This window comes from Diadema setosum, chromosome 18 (assembly GCF_964275005.1).
Source record: "Diadema setosum chromosome 18, eeDiaSeto1, whole genome shotgun sequence".
In the NCBI taxonomy this organism is placed as follows: Eukaryota; Metazoa; Echinodermata; class Echinoidea; order Diadematoida; family Diadematidae; genus Diadema; species Diadema setosum.
In genome coordinates this window covers 23,348,529-23,366,158 of record NC_092702.1, presented here as the reverse complement: position 1 = coordinate 23,366,158, position 17,630 = coordinate 23,348,529, and the positions used below count along the sequence as shown (strand labels likewise).

General features: G+C 41.3%; 1 protein-coding gene across 1 annotated transcript in view; it reads right to left on the bottom strand.

Moving 5' to 3' along the window:
- LOC140241762 (protein FAM53A-like) overlaps nucleotides 1–17,630 on the bottom strand; it is a 121,283-nt gene that overhangs the window by 74,627 nt on the left and 29,026 nt on the right. Inside the window, 3 exon segments of the mRNA XM_072321512.1 lie at nucleotides 15,802–16,182; nucleotides 16,184–16,395; nucleotides 16,398–16,649. Of these exon segments, the coding sequence (XP_072177613.1) occupies nucleotides 15,802–16,182; nucleotides 16,184–16,395; nucleotides 16,398–16,649 (845 nt within the window).

Below are 17,630 nucleotides of genomic sequence, written 5' to 3'. Positions count from 1 at the left end.
GCAGCATGATATCTTTTGTATTTAAATGAAGTACACAAGCTGTTGTTAGGCTTAATAATTTTTGCGGTGATGTGATTTTAGAATATAGGCCCTTAGTAAAAATCTTGAATGTGTCAGCCCTTTGTTCATTCTCAGCAAATATCTGTGGTATTGCATCCATTGATGTTATTTGATACAAAACAAAACTGTACATGCCAGCTGGCTACTGGTTTCAAGACAAATGATAATGTGTATCTATAGATATCCCCCTGATTTTTACTGAATATTCAAGTTGTTCTTCAGGTTGCGAGTGTAGAAAAGTGCTTACACCTCTGGTCAGGCAACAGCGACCTTGAATCCAATTCCACCTGAGCAATCCTTGAAATTATGGATGCACCAAGTACATAATTTGTTTGAGATGCCCAATCCCAACCCAGTCCACTGGCCCTCCCTCCCTCCCTCCTACCCATATCATCACTGCATATTAAAGCATTAGCACTCTCGAAAGACTGTGAATGGTCATACGACACTAATGAACGATGTGGGCCTATCCATTTTGAAGCATGAAGGAAACCCTGGGTTATTAGACCTACTTGGTTGGCAAGTATCAGGCAGTGACTTAATGATCCATGTGACTGTGCACGCCTAATGAGAGTGCTTCGAGGGCATGGGCCTGCCCTCCCTTCAATCAATATCTAATTGTCTCCCACTTTCAATATGGCATCTGGGCACTCGAGCGTAGCGCTTTGCATAATCTTGCCAGTATCATTTTTCCATGCCTTTGATCGATACTTCAAATTAATGTTTCAGGTGCAACGATACATGTGTAGGAGATGTACTAGTGGCGTATTTACCTAAGCACTTTATCATCTTCATCCCCACCCCTGACCCCACCCCCACCCCATCATGTCAGGAAAAAGTCACACTTGGGGCGGGGGTCAGGCTACAGGTGGGTTGGCCAAGTGCCAAGTCTTGCCTTGATACAAATCTCTTGGCTGCCCTGGGTAGTAGGGCTGGGCCCAACTCCACTGGGAAGGGAGAGCCCAAGCGGATTCATTACCCCTCACCATGGGGACGGGGCCATTTGACACCACCTAGTGGGGGATGTTTGCACATCGCCAGACCCAGAAACCCAGCTACGCAGCCAATCACGGGGAGCCCTTGCCGCTGCCTCCAAAAGATCCGCAGCCAATCAGGTAAATTACGGAGTTGGAGTAGGCAGGATGACTGGCTCTGGTTGTGACCCCTGCAATCTAATTTGGTTGTTTACCCACTAACACATGATTGGATGCCAAGAAGTGCAATGGGGCTCATAAATAAAGCAATCAAACGTTCCATAATTGCTGATTAGTCCAAAGCATAAACCTGTAATCATACAGACTTTCCACTGTACAAGGGCATCTGGTATCAAACTGAAAGCAAACTTCCCTAAACTGCACCAGGAAAAAGTGAGAGCATAATGACATCACACATTAAAGTTCATTCACTTGCTGCATACATGCAACATAGCTTGAAGTAGATATGGAGTTTTTCAGAGAGCTTATCCTTGGTACTAAAGCACACTTTATTCCTTTCCTCTTCATAAGATGCCCACAAATAGCCACTTCATGCTGTAGTTTGAAAAGGTGACATGCCATATCAGGCATGTTGGTTTAAATTCATTGAGAATGAGATAAGCATCTGTGATGTAATATTTATTCATACGGTCATTCATGTAGTGCTTGCCAGCACATCCACCAAGTGTTCATCAAAGCCGAATATTAGGCAATAATAATAGGAATAGTTTGTTACTGCATACAATGCATACGAAATGAGGTTCCATGACACTTGCTCCTGCGACAATTGTTCCTGTGAAAATATCTGCAAGCTGAACCAAACATAAACATGTGCAGTTGAGTATATATGCTTCATAGAAACTGGGCAATATAAATTCACAATTACTATTAATTATTATTATTATTATTATAAAATCTACCCAAAAGCACAGCCCCAATCCTAATCTAATCCTCACATTGAACTGAACCTTAAACCCCTATTACAACCCTAACCCCAACCCTATTAGAGTCCTTGGAAAAAATCTAAGACCAGAGCAATTGTCGCAGGAGCAAATGTCATGTTATCATGAAATGATGCTTCCCTATAGATCAAGATGCTTTTAAGGTTTGTCTGGTCACCTGGTCTACGCAAATTTATTCTTTGTTTGAACATGAATTCCATAAATTATTTTGTACAGTACCTTATGCATTATGCGACGAGGGAAGTGCCTAACCAAATGAGAAAAACGAAAGGTCGTTTTCTGAAATGTGCATCTGTGCCAATTACAAAATGCTTTACAAACCACAGTGTTGAAACAGCTCTCTGACTCTGCCACAAATGCTATAGTGTATACTATTGGCTACGTGCATTTGCACTCATTAGAAATGTCTCTCTGTCTCGTCATCAACATCACGCGATAAAACACAAGTTTTACTTCAGAAATGCAATGTCGGGAGGGATGCAATCTGCTCTCAGCATTGTTGTGATGATAATCGCCATTGTGTGTGCATTCGTCCGATCCAGTGATTCTATTGTGGCCCGAGCATAACTCCAAAGAAAAGGCCACCGTGAGATGGCAAGCAATCGATCGTGCCTTTATTCACTTTCTATCAGATGGACAGAACATCTCTAAGCTATTTGTAGGATATGAATCAGTTCTCGTCATGTGTGAAATAGAGTATTTTCATTTTTTAAATTTTTTTCTTACTCCGGTCAATACCGCAGGCAGTCACTGTCACTGGGTATAGTGACAAAAGACCATACATACGCACCCATTGCAGATTGCTTGCATCATCATAATTCCAATATACACAGAGATGCTAAAAATAATCTGCATTACATGAGGTCTCGGAGGTATGCATATATGCATATTGGAGCGAAATCACTACAAATTATTAAGACAGATCAATACACCTTGAAGTAATAGGTCAGAAATGTATGATGTTCCAGCAAGTTTTGATATCAGTTTGGTCTCCCGTAAACATGGTGTCCCATCTCCACCTTGACACTTCCATGCTCTTGGCTGGTAAGTCATGGTACCCCTTACACGACAACAATCAAATGATTTGCGAAAAGAAAGACTGAAAAACTATTCCCTGCTACAATTTACACAAACAGATTATTTCTATTTTTTATATCTATACTAGGGGCTCAATGAGAAAATTACAACTACTGTCATATCCCAAAATGAGGGTCATGGTGAAAACATGTCATATGGGTAGAGGTGACGCGAACGACAAATAAATTGGTTACTAAACAGGCCTCCATTACTGTCAATTGAACACGAGTTGGACACAAACTGGACATTCTACAAGATGACCAGCACCTAGGAAATTAACAATCATAACACTCCTGTCTGACATCAGTCCAGTTTCACTCCAACTTTCAGGGATTTGCTCTTGCTGTTTTCCTCTATTTACACACTCTTTAAAAATGCTTGGTGGGGTGCATAGACATCACCATTGCCAGGGTTGAGCTTTAATTTTTTTTTTTCTGCATCAGCATAGTCCATCACAATGAGAACAACACACTACACAAAGTTCTCACACACAGGGGTAGAGACTTGCTACACATGAATATAATGCATGCACATTTCAAACACGGCCTACCTCAATAATAAATACCTCTTTTTCCCCCAATAAAAGGGTCAGTCATAACGCTTCTTTTTTTTTTTGTTTCCTTCCTGGAGTGGAGTTCCTGCGGGGCCATGGGAATCATGGTCTGTAAGTACCTCATGAAAATCTTACACAAGAGACGTGCAATGAAGAAAGAGGTGCTATGGATTGGAAACTTGATATCGGACAGATTCTCAGTCTCACACATGACCTGACCAGGCCAGAAATGGATTTCGCCTGATGACGACGACGAACGGGCTGAACGCATTTCCCAGGGCATGTAATACTGGAGCACAAATTAAATGCTGATGAGTGTGACCTGGCAGTAATAGATGTGCAGAGGTTTACTAGAGTTTCCTTCTGCTTGTTTTCTCTCTCCTCCTCTTCTTTATCATTCTCTCTCTCTCCCTTCCCTACTTCTCTTTCTCTTTATCTCTCTCTATGAGAGCATTCTCTTTCTTTACCAGCTCTGGAGTTATGGATTGGGAATTTCTTGAGTTTTACAGAGAAGAAAATCCCTGAAAGCAAAATATTATGAGCAAAGGCACAGAGAGAAGGAAAAAACAACAATAAAAACAAAAAGGATGAAGATTCCTCACGTGACTGCTGTTCAAGATGGGATAATTGGCCTGGTAGATGCATGGCTGGGAACAAATAAAAAAATAGGCCCTCTTTATCTGATTCTGTAGCACCGCCGGGACCCCACGGGGTTCTATTGATCACCATGCCTTGCAAAGTGGCAAACACAGGCGCATTTGTCCAGACGACGACTGCAGCACAAAGCACAGAGAGACGGAATCAACTCGTGGGCAAGTCAGTTGACGAGGTTTGCAACGGGTCTTGCCACTGATTTCTGAAGTAGGCAGGTGGAGTGTAAACCTTGGGATTTCGTTTATCACTTGGAAAGAGATATAAATTCTGAACTGATGTGTAGCTTCAGTAACTTTGAATCAAGTTTTGTAGTTAAAAACAAGAAGCATTGTGGAAAGAAATTGTGGCATTTACTCAAAGAAAAAAAAAAAAAGCTTATCTCCATGAATGACCTCATCATCCCCCCCCCCCCTTAAAAAAAAAAAAAAAAATCCTCCCTTGTCAGTCTGAAGCAACATTCTGAATTAAATCACATCATGACGGGTTTTGTTGCTTTTTTTTAAAATCATAATTTGTGCTTACATGCTACGAAAAGGCAATGTGTTAAACAGACTTTCCAGATGTCTCATGTTGGTTAGGGATTGAATTAATGTTATTACAAGTTTCTCTTTTCTGTATTCCACCTATAGGCATTGTCAAATTTCTGTTTCTGATTTAACTTTTTGTTATAACTACAGTGTAGCTCCTTCTTCCCTATCACATTTTTACTATATAGTTTATGCACAGTTGAGTATATTCCGATAGAAACTCTGCATTATAAACTTACAATTAGGTATTACTATCATCGTTAAGTGAAAGAGCATTTCAAATACCAGACAATGCTGCCCCCATCTTGCCACTCATCACACACCATTTGATATAGTGATTTGATATGGTGTGTAGAAATCGAATCACCTGTGTTCATGTTCACAGGGGGCTCCTATTTCTTGTTTTTCCCAGCAGAGGAACACACAAATATGAAATGCTTAGATGCTGCAGTATAGCACGGTGTTTACATTGAAGGAAAGGAAGGGAAGGGGGAGGGGCAGGGCTGGGAGGGGAAGGATGAGGGATAAAAGGCCTACATTGAGTTTGAGGATAAATCTCTATCCATGCGACAACCATATAAAAATAATCCTACCACCCCCCCCCCCCCCACACACACACACCCCCTCTACCTCCGCCCAACTCCTTCCAGCACCCGGAGTGCCTCTCTTTTACCTGCCTTTGATTCCCCTGGATCTTTTGCAGGATTGCTTCCACACCTACAATCAACGTTGACCCCTACCACCCCGCTCTCATGGTTACCACAATCCAGCCAAGCAAGTGTAAGGGGGCTGAAACCTGAGCGAGAACAGTACACTTGATCTTGGCTTAATTCCCCTGCCTGCCTAGTTGCCTCCCTCCTCAGAGAGTCACCTGCCCCCTCTAAGGTGTAAATCTTCCATGGGAGGTGGCAGACACTTTTGTAACTGCTGGCTCTAGCGATTACAAGTGCTGGGGCAACCTGCTGTTTTCTATCAAACCCCGCTGTTTCCTTTTAAGAGCAGACTCAGCCCGACACATTCGAGCCCTGGTAACTCTCTGTATGTTATTCTCATCAGCTCCTACAGTCCAATGTAAACTGATCAGAACTATAGAACTTGATCATCTCCAACTGTACATAGCACATATAGACTAGAGTATGTATCCTCACGTAAAGGTATGTATAAAAAGGGTAACAAACAATGATGGCAATACCTTGTGCCAAAGTATTTATCTACACAACTTTGAACTGCAGCATTTGTCTTTAAAGGGTGTGTACAGTTCTGGTCGAGGTGAGGATTTAGCTTTTAACGTTTTGAGAGATATTCAGAAACCACTCTATGAGATGTCAAAGAGCATGCAATTCTAAAAGGTATCAAAAGTTGATTTGATGAAAATCGGTTTTAAATTGGCTGAGATATCCAAAAACAAGGTGAAACAAAGAGATCCTAATAAAGTTGTGGCCTGTCGCCTCTTATTATTATCACTTTTTAAGATATCTCAGCCATTTCAAAACCAACTTTCATCAAATAAACGTTGAATCCTTCTTAAAATTACATGCTCTTTCAAATTTCATAAGAGGTTTCTCATTATCTCACTTACAAATGTTAAAAACATGAATCCCTTACCTCAACCAGTACTGTACAGTCCCTTTAAAGTCTCAAAACTCTCATAGCTAAGTTTCAGACCTGTCAGTTTACATGTTACCATTGTTGCAGGGAATGTGGGAGACAGAGAGAGCCATGTAAAAAAAAAAAAAAAAAAAAAAAAATACTCAAGTAAAACACACATGTAACACAAATCTCCATTCCTTCATGTCTTTCTGTCAAACATTCCTCCCAGACTGACTGTCAACAGGTCCCTGTGTCAAGAGCTGTGTGTGCCCATCATGAAAATCTGTCTGCGATTAACTTAGCCTCGCTCTCAGGCTGACGCCCTTAATTTCCCCTCGGCCCGCCAGTGAGGTGTTTGGACCGAATGCATTGGATAATGCAGGGAGCAAGAAATAAAGCCTTGCTTAACGCACGAGCAGACCTTCTCCCCTGAAAGTCTCATGGGATGGATGCTATATTGTATGGAGGCAGCGGGGTGGTGTAATATTTTCTAAAAGGCTCCACCACCAAGGTGAAGGATAGCAGACAGGATGGAGGTAGGGCGGGATCAAAAAGGGCCCAGGCAGCGTACCACTCTGTCTCTGCCACAAGAGGTAGTCAGTCCATCAGTGTCTGCTGGCCAAGTTCCAAGGATGTCTGGCCTTCCATCCCCCCCACCCCACCCTATTTCTTTTGTCTTTTAGGGTGAGAATCACAACAAAACAATTGGTACTGGATCTGAATACAAAAGGCCTCTCAAAACCCCAAATAAAGATACAGTCTAATGTCACCTACAACTTTCACTTTTGATTTGCTCTCTTCATCCAGTTCAGTCGCAGAGTGGAGAAACTATGAAAATGCATTTAACAAGAGTTGTCAGGCAACTTGATATTCTCCTCTTCTCCTTTCTTGTAATTTGTTCTCATAAATAATCAAGCCAAGACATCCAAAGTTAGTTGTTACAATCTCTTCAAGTTTCCTACTTTGACCTTGACCCACAGATATACATTCAGTATAATTATGCAGGCAACAGTCTCAGTTACGATAGGCCTGATGATTACAATGAAGAATGTCCGTCTATCCCTTTGATCCATTTGACCGTACAAAGTGTAGCTTCAATTTTCTTGTTTGTTCATTTTCCATCTGAGAAGATGGCTGGATAGCCCATATTCAGCTACATTAAGCTGGTCTTCCATGGGGTCCAGTTGGATGTGAGGTGGGACCACTTCACCGGGTTAAACACCCTGCTCTTTGCGATGAATGAATGAAGCAGGATCTTTTACGTGCATGAGTTGTTACTCTCTCACACACGGGACCTCCATTTTATGTCCTATCCGAGGGACAGAGTGTTTTGCCTCTTGCTAGAGGGGACGGTATGCTTACACACATTACAAAGGGACAGCTATGCCTTGGCATATCAAGCTCAAAATTAGTAGCTGCCATATCGTTGGGCAACCTAAAATGACCTGGGGGGGGGGGGCACTATGAAAATCAACAGGTGTGATAAAGTGGTTGCATATATTCATGAACAAAGTCTTTCTCAAGTATGGAAGAGAGATCTTCATGGGGGGGGGGGGACCCTCTTTTTTTCACTTCTGTAAGCCAACTACGCACATCTATAATTCAACAGTGACAATTTCTGTGATCATACAAAATTTTATGTGATCTTTTCGTATAACCTCAAGAGGTCTTTGCATACTTGTATTCTATCAGGCAGCATACATTTTGACGAGTCCATGGGCGGCATTCACTGGACAGTGAGAATACACAGTATGCCCACAGATGGTCAAGATCTTTGGCCTTATACCACTGTTTTCCTTCAGAGCAGGGAGAAGGGGGGCAGGGTAGTCATAAAGAGTAAACAAAACTTGACAAAGTGATCAACTGGCCGACTGTAAGGAATATGGGCACCGTATCATTGGGCAGTTGATTGGGACTGTTGATTATGTCAAGAGGATGGGTTAAAATGAAGGCATAGTGGTTTCCTACTATCTCAATAAATGGCTTCTCTTCTTGTAATATGGATATAGTGCCACCATTGAGCTTCCTAAGTGCACTGTGGGAAGATGACAGATGCCGTGTGGGCAAGGAATTAATAATTCATCTCACAAGTTACGTGAGTAAAACAAGGCGGCTTTCACTCACACAGCTGCTACTTGTGTTCTCCCCCCAGCATATCGCCGTGGTAATATGGCGACCTGAAAGGAGGGAGCCCTCCCCGAATTCCCTCGATGCTCTCATAATGCATGTGAAATCTTTCTGCCAGACTCTTGGCGAGCGAGCACAAACAGGAACCTGATTTCAGGGTGCTGGTGGAAGCAAAACGCCATGGCAGCGCTAGCAAAACCGTGCTTGTGGAGAGGTTCAATCTCTACAGCATAAACAACCAACATGCCGGAGCAACATTGAGCCCTTTAATACCCCTTTCATAAACTCATCCTCCTATTATCCGCATAAGAATAATGCGGACAATTCAATAAAAAATGCGTTCACAAACTCTGAAAATAATCCGCATTATTTTTACGAGCGCCCGTCGTGAAAAAGGCGGATAATCGTCATGGTGACTGCACACCCCCCTTCTGCGGGAAAGACAGGTGACGTTTGACCGCACCCCGGCAATTAACCGCATTATTTGGGTTTGCGTTCATAAACTCAAAATCTCGTCCCGACGCTGCTATTATGCGGATAATAGAAGGGTCGAAATAATGCGCATTATTCTTTCCCCTCTCCGATTTTACGACCAAATGTTGCGGATATTATCCGCATTATTGAGTTTATGAAAGGGGTATCAGATTGGCAAATGAACTACAATGTATTTGTAAAAGATAAATGAAGAACATACTGTACAGAGGTAAAGTCTAAAAGTCATGCTTAAAAAGGACAAGTTCACCTTCATTATAATAAGGATTGAGAGAATGTAGCAATATTAGTAGAACACATCATTGAAAGTTTGAGGAAAATCGGACAATCCCTTCAAAAGTTATGAATTTTTGAAGTTTTTGTGCAGTCACCGCTGGATGAGAAGACTACTGCAGTGTATGCTGTCACATGCGTACAACAATATAAGGAACTAAAGAGAAATTCACAAATTTCATCTTTTCAAAAAATATTCCCTTGACTCATTACTGACATATGTTATGAGTAATATTATTCCCATTGCCTTTAGAAAGAGGCAAGTCGACTCATATGACATCATGAGCCTTAGTAGTCTCCTCATCCAGCGGTTCCAACACGAAAATTTTAAAAATTCATAACTTTTGCATCGATTGTCCAATTTTCCTCAAATTTTCACTGATGTCTTCTACTAATATTGCTGCATTCTCTCAATCCTTATGTTTATGAAGGTGAACTTGTCCTTTAACTTGTGTGTTTCTTCAAAGTCACTTTTTTATATCACATTTGGTTGGTCTTTAACTAACAGTCTGGAGATAAAAATTGTACACTCAAATCATGTTATCCTCATTCTGGGTGTGCATTTGTAAGTTTGGTATGGAATGTCAATTGTAGTTTGCAGTCAGGCGTGAGATTAATTTCAGTATCTGCATAGCTTGTAACTCTACACATAATTGCAAGCACATTTCATCAACGCTGCTACAAACCAGATTGTTCTTTTTTTCCCTCCGTCAGAAGAAAGTGGACTTTCTAGCTCAATGAGAGTTGTTCTGATTTTGTGAGCAGAATGGGAGGTTTGGTGAAGGGGGGGGGGGTGCTACAAGATTTGGTCTGGAAGAGTTGTCTCCCCTCTGCATCACCGCCGACCTGATCAGGAATACACCGAGTCCTTCCCAAATGCAATTAAGGAAGTTTGTTGCCACTGGCAACCGGGAGGCGACATCAATTCTGCTCTTATCTGGAACATCCGGCCCTGGTGTCAACTGGGATGGCGAGTTTGAGGGATACTCTAGAGACCACAGCTTCTTACACGACATCTCTTAGGCCGCTAGCTATATGCAAGTCAACTGGCTGCGCTAAAAAACAATAACTTACAAGAGAAAGCGAGACACAGGAAGTAAAAAGCGGGAGGGCTTGAACCTTGGACACACAAGAGAGATGGAAAGAGATAGAGACTTTAAAGTTTTAAAGGAAAAGTTCACCCTGATGTTATGTTGGTTTGTATGAAAACAGACAAATCAGAAGAATAGATCTGGGGAAAATCAGATACACACATAAAAAGAAAAAGTTATGAACTGTTAAAAGTTCAGAGAGCAAGCCAAATTGGCAACTCTGTGTAACATAGATGTTAAGCAGCTCTCCATTCTGTAGAGAGTCACAAATTTTTCACAACAGAAAAAGAAAAAAAATCTTCAGATCTGTTCTTGGTATATAATAACAGAGGTATATTTATGCATGTCTTCCTGAACAGATTAGTTCTGTCTATGCCAAAATATTTGAGAAAAATGACACTTTAGTGAAATTTTGTGTATACACAATTGGAGAGCTGCTCAACACCTACGTCACACAGAGTTGCCAATTGTATTTCTCTCTAAATTTCATCACTTCATAACTTTTTTGTGTAATGTCTGATTTTTATTTTTTGCAAATTTTCACAGATCTACTTCTCTGATATGTCTGTTTTCATACCTTGAAAAGTGTAATGCTACTCCACACTCCAGTTGAATTCTATACAATCGGTATTTAAACTATTTAAAAATGAGGGTAATGACAAAAGTCCCAATTAAGTTGAACATTAAGTTAGACTGTCGAGGAATTTTAGCTTCATGTGCTATTGGTGTCTCTACTGCAAGTAAAAGAAATGTTTTATCAATGTTTCCAGCTTGAAAAATTTGAGCTGCATGGTCTCAATCCCACCAGTATATTATGATATTGTGTGAAAACAAAACCAACAAAATATAATTCAACAGCTGAACATGTACATTGTATACTAAATGTTTTAAAAGGAAGTAACTCTCCGAGTGACCTCACTAACCATACTATTCCTTTTAACTTTCAAAGCCAGCCATTAGAATTAACTATTTCAGAAACAGATCCCTTTAAACATGGCAACATTTGTTCATATCTTGATAGATTGATTTGTTCATATTGTTCATATCTTGATAGTGACAGCACAACTGTCAAAATTTTTGTAAGCTTGAGTGCGTTTTCATCCACTTGATCATCACTCAACTGGCAAAGTAAAATACTAATCTTAAATTCTTTCTGATCTCTGGACTTCACTTTCTTGAACGCAGCGTGCATGCTCCACTTTCAATCTTACTATAACCACCCATGTGATAACAGCAGATGAGTGTAACTTTCACTCATCTTGAATCCCCAAAAGAAAACACACACACACACACACACACACACACACACACACAAATATCTGTTTGTATCATTAGTGTAAAAAGTTCATCTTTCTCAGGGAAGCGTCTCGCTGCATCTACATAGTGATCATTAACCATTCGCGGAGAAAGAACATACCACAGCATGGTGATAAATATAAACTCCAGCCTGCCCAGATTACAAAAGCAGCACAAATTCACGGCAAACTGATTCTGATGAAGATGAATCGGAACATTCGAGCACAGGTTATTGTCAATGCAGACCTCGCTTTGAACCGTGGACAGGCAGTTCAGTGACAGTGCCACCGCTGCATGAATTATAAATAAATGTCAGGCGGTGTTTATGAGATATAACGTTTCAAACCAGTACTCATCGAAGACATGATGGCAAAGGGTAGGTTACATAGCTATCTACGTACCCCCCCACCCCCCATCCCAAATGCTTGGACGAACTGAGTGCAGAAGTTGACGTCACATGCGGACAGACACGTCAGGATCTTCCGGGTATAAGCAGTCCTCCGGGAGGAGCATATCCTCCTGATACTCACTACATGTTAACCCTCTCATTACCATTCACAGCTGTACCAAGTAAAGACACTCATCGAACAGTATGGTTGAATCTGGAAGGGATAAATCTGTGCAACAGTAGCTGGTCCTACAGACAATAACCTGGACATGTGAATCTTGATTTCTTTTTGAGTGTTAAAGATAGAGTGGGTTTGGGTTCTTTTAACTTTCAAGACATAACAAGATGACAACACCTTTGGCAAATCACTTGATATCTTATCAAATTTCACCAGCTATCATATAATAGATCCTTACTTTAAAAATATTTAAAAAAAAAAATAGTAACACCAAATAAACCCATAACAAGCAAAGGAATAACATGCCTACACATGTTCAAGGTTTCATGACGACTGAAGTACATTGTACAAGCTGCATCAAGTCCTTGTTCAGCATTTTTTCATTAAAAGTATATTGGCCAGCTACACATAGCACAAATCTATATTCAGGGATCAAAGTGGACGAAATTAATCAACCTCTATGAACCATATGCTTTCTTTAAGTGCGAGATATGCTGGAATGCAGTGGGCCTGTGATTGATGATGAAAAGGATGCGGGCTAGATAAGACTCCATGCACAGCGCATGAAGGATGGTCTGGACCTGGTCTGGCTGTCACTCCGTCCAGGCCAATGTCATCCATCCATTTCCGACTGCTCCTGCTCGTTTCATACAAACACCACCACCATCTCCATTCCCTCATGGGAAGGATTCATCTCGAGAAAGGTACTCCCGCGTTGCAGGAGCGCAGTCCAACAATGTCAACAGATTGACATGTATTCAGCGAAGCTGACTTGTACGAAAGAAGTCACTGATCGATATGAATGTCAGAAAGACATCTATAGCAGCAGTTACAATATGCGCTGGGAAAAAATGGTTGTCATGGCTATTGGACAATGGCATCACTTGAACAATTTACATTACAATCTACATACACTCTTTCCAGATAACTTCCGACCATTGTCTTTACCATTATCTCTTTGTCATACTGGGCTACAATTCTTTAAATTTTTGCTGATTTGATACTTGGATTTCATCAATTTTATTCAAAAGAACATTCTACATGCTGTGAATTCTTCTTAAGTATTTCCACATGACCGATACATGAAAACTGAGAAGAGGCATAAATTTCATTGTCAATATTGTTTTGCATCTATCTCACAGAAACATCCATGTTTATACAAACTAGCTGCTCAAAAATTTACAACACTACCTCAATATTTTCTCAATAGACACCATGCAAATAACGTCATGTCATACTCTGTCATGCAAGTGATTGTATAATGCCCAATATAACCACAGCAATTAGCTGAAAATCAAACCACAAAACATCAAAAATGCAAACACACTCAAGCAAACAATTTCTGCACTGCCCAGAGACCGAGACAACACTATGGCCGAGTTTAAAACGGGAAGTAAAGAACACAAAATACACAACGAATCTACCCCATCAAAAGCCTATAAAGTGATAACCTCGTGATTATTAAAACCCCTTCATAATGGCATGATTGACATGTTATGACACAAATACATTCTTATAGTCACACAGAGACTACTTTGTATGTCGATGTGTTCATTAGAAAGTACTGTTTGGAAGTCGGTAATTAAGCTGCTTGTTATGGACACAAGGACAAAACCCCACTTTCAACAATAACAACAATAAAAAGTCAATGCTTTTCAAAGTTATGAAACCACTGTTGACATTGAAGTGCAACAATTGTCTACATGGTGTATATAACCACTGTATTATGTACACATTAATGCACTGTGAATTCTCATTTTACAGGCTTACAAGAGAGAATCCTGTCAAAACATGGCAATTTAGTTCCTTCTTTCACATGCACTTTTCTTCCACATTATTGTTTCACTTTGACAGCACTCTCAGCAGAGACATTAAAAACATGCGATGCATGATCTGCCAATTTAGATCACTGGAATCTGTGGGAAAAGTTGTCTACTTTAATAAAGTAAATCACCACTCAACTCACATGTACAGATGGCATAATACATATGTAGATACAGATCAAACAAATAAGCTTTGTGGGAGTTTGTATTTTTTATCAAATCAAAATCAGAGACAAATTAAAAAAATTCTAAAGTTTCATTTTTCACTTATTATCGTTTCTGGTGACAATCACAAATAGGCAAATTAGCTGTGATTTTGTTGTCTCCACACTATTCTCCAGTTAACTTCCCTCCAAATCTTCACTGCATTTCTTGGATACGAACTAAAACAAAAAAAAACAAAACATGAAGTATACATCTACCACAGTGAAAGTTGATAGAACAATGATTTTGAGGGAAGGAGGTTGTACATAATTACAAAATCATCAACCATCCCCCCCCCCCAAAAAAAAATGTTTTCTTGATTTATTTTGTAAAGGATGGGGAGAGATGACAATCACCACCCTATCTTATTTGCATAAAACCTGGTTGGGACTGGTATGGCTGTTCAGCAACAAACATGTGGAACTCTGAAATTTCACACAATTTCATTTATGTAACATTTAAATGACTCACAACTGTCATTTCTGGTGGTACGATATCACTCTATCTGCTATTAAAACTGGCACAGAGAGGCATTTCACCGAAGTACAATTCTACTCCAAACTGAGAGGGAGTGTGGGTGTGGGGGGGGGGGGGACATCAGGGAATAATACCGTATTGGAGACTAATGGGAGCTGACTTTCCACTTCAATGATAAACAAGATGGAAAACTTCAGCTTAATTCATTGTGTCAAAATCCCACTCATTCAAGCTCTATTGTAGGACAAGTCATCAGGCAAACTACACATACTCAATACTCTCAGCCATAACATTTAAAGGTTACATATACTTCTCCTTCACTCGTTGCCTGGGGCAGAATTTATGGAAAATGGATTATGATTTTTTTTTTTCTCTTGGGCGGATAATGGTCACACAATGTATGTGTAGGTTTTGTCTTGTTTTTCTCTCTCTCTTTGTACTGTGACCCAGATGGGCGGAGGGAGAGAAGACAGGACATAAATGCCTCAAACTTCCAGGAAGGATGGTGGCAGAATGAGGGAAAGCAACTGAGGCAGAAAATGTGCAGAATTAGGTTGAGCCACAACCAAGATGGAATCCGATTATTAAGAGAAATCACCCTCCCTCCCCCCCCCCCCCCACGTTTGACAAACCCTTTTACCCGCTCTTGTCTTTTGCGCTAGAAACCACAAACCATCAATTTTCTTGTTCAACAGACTAACAGATAGAGGAAATAATATGTGCATATATGCAGAAGTCTTTAAAACATGCACATGCACACGCGCGCACACACACACACACACACACACACACATGTAGACATATAGAATACATAAACACACAAACATACACTCTCATCCTCACTGAACATTTGGAGGGTTACATTTACATGCCTGGCAAGTGCACATTTGGGGAGAGTCATGGAAATCACTAGTTGATGTTGAAGCATCTACAATCTGGAGAAGATGTGAAAGAACAGGTGGAAGAATTTGTGTGTCTGCTCTCGCTCATGCCCTTCATTTCACATCGATATCAACATTCATGAAGGACATTCCAGGACTCAAATTGAGACATACCTCTCTCATCTTGAAGAGGTCTAGCTTTGGTCTCTGCTCTTCCTCTCTTCTCCTCTTCTTCCCGCACGCTTTCCTGTCAGACACGCATGGCTGTGATCGGCAACGTGGCATTATCCGCCCTTTCCGAAACGTTCCCCTGGCAAAGCCCCCACTGCTGTTGAGGTCAGTCTCTGGGGCCGAGTCCACGCTGCTGGTGATGGAGGCCACAGACCCCGAGCTGGCCGAGAGGCCCTCCTTTTCCGCATCCTCGAGGGAGCGTAGGCGGTGCCACAGCCTGGGCGACGATGTCAGGGGCTTGAAAGAGGTCTGTTCCAGCCACACTGGCGGGTTGGTGCTGTTCTCCCACGACGTCGCCGAAGCCGGTCGCGGAATGGGCGACTCCCGGCGGCGTAGAATACTGATTCATGGCATCCGAGCTGTCCCCAGCCAGGTTGAGGGTCGTGCTAGGAATGGGTGCATCTGCAAAGTTTGCATTGCCACTTGCATTTAGCATGGGAGCATGACCTTGATAAGTGTCTAGATTGGCTCGGCAAGGGCTGATGGGGCGCCATATCTTTGATGCATTTGGTTCCATAGAGAACGCCCACTCCTGACTTCTCCTGCTGATAGTGACCTGCAGTGCCGCTTCTTGGGCGGAGCTGGGGGCGTTGTTGAGAGCGTCTCATTCATTGCATTGTGGATGTGTTCAACCTCATTGACTGGAATGCTACGTGTGGTAGTGGAGGACGACAATGATGTTTCAGTGCGCGATACTGTTGTTGTTGTGATGGTGGTGGATGACTGGACATACAGATTTGAGAAGAAAGAGTGTTTTGTTGCAGTGTGCGAGAGGCCTTGTAGAACATTATCTGCAGAGATGATAAAAAAGACAGAAATACATCATTTTGTATGAAACCAAATGTAGACTGTTCAAGTGAGAACTGAGGAATGCCGAATGCAGCTCATTTGGAATGATATAAGAGAATGTGTGCACACAACCCTCTTCACACAGCACTATCAAGACAAGCACATACATGTAGATGTAGCAGTTCAGCCCTATATATCTTATAAAATATGTCCTTTTGCTTCTTACGATCAGTGTGTTGTGGTAGAACACTTTACATGCACTCACAAAAAAAATTACTTGGAAGAACAACAACCTAAAATGTAATTCGTACACGTGGATTTCATATCAAAGCAAACACGAGAAAATGCCAAAATACAGCAGACTTAATATAGCATTCTGACTTGCACATCACAAAAGAATTGGACTACAAACCATTACGAGGCTAGACCTATTTCCCCGTGAAAGCATTCGATCTTGAGTGCCTTCAAAACAAACATATGTATTTATCAAAGACAAACTCTTTCATCTGACAAATGCAAAAGCTGTACAATGCAAATTTACGTCAGCATGGTGAATGCTGAAAATGCAATGTGGATGAAAGAAGATGGGGGTGGGGGGGAGGGTAAGGAGTGGCCTTTATGTAGGACATGCTGCACGTATACTGTGTGGAACAACTCTACTGGAAGAATGGGGTTACAGCAGTTGTGTGTCTTGTTTTGAGCGAAATGTAGAGCTGTGATGGATTGAATTAGAGGCAGACCAATAAAAAGGCATGGTGAATAGATGGTAGAGAGAGAGTTTGACCAAGAAAGAGAATGGCGGGGAGGATGGAGGGAACGGTAGGGACGGTGGAGACAACAGAGAAAGGGAGGAAGGGATGGAGGGAGAGAGGGAGAGAGGGAGAACAGAGTCTAAAGTGGAGAATAGAAACGACTAGGTAAGTTGGACAGAAATTCAGTTGGGGGTTCAACATCGGCATTCTCCTGTTCCAATTACATCAAGA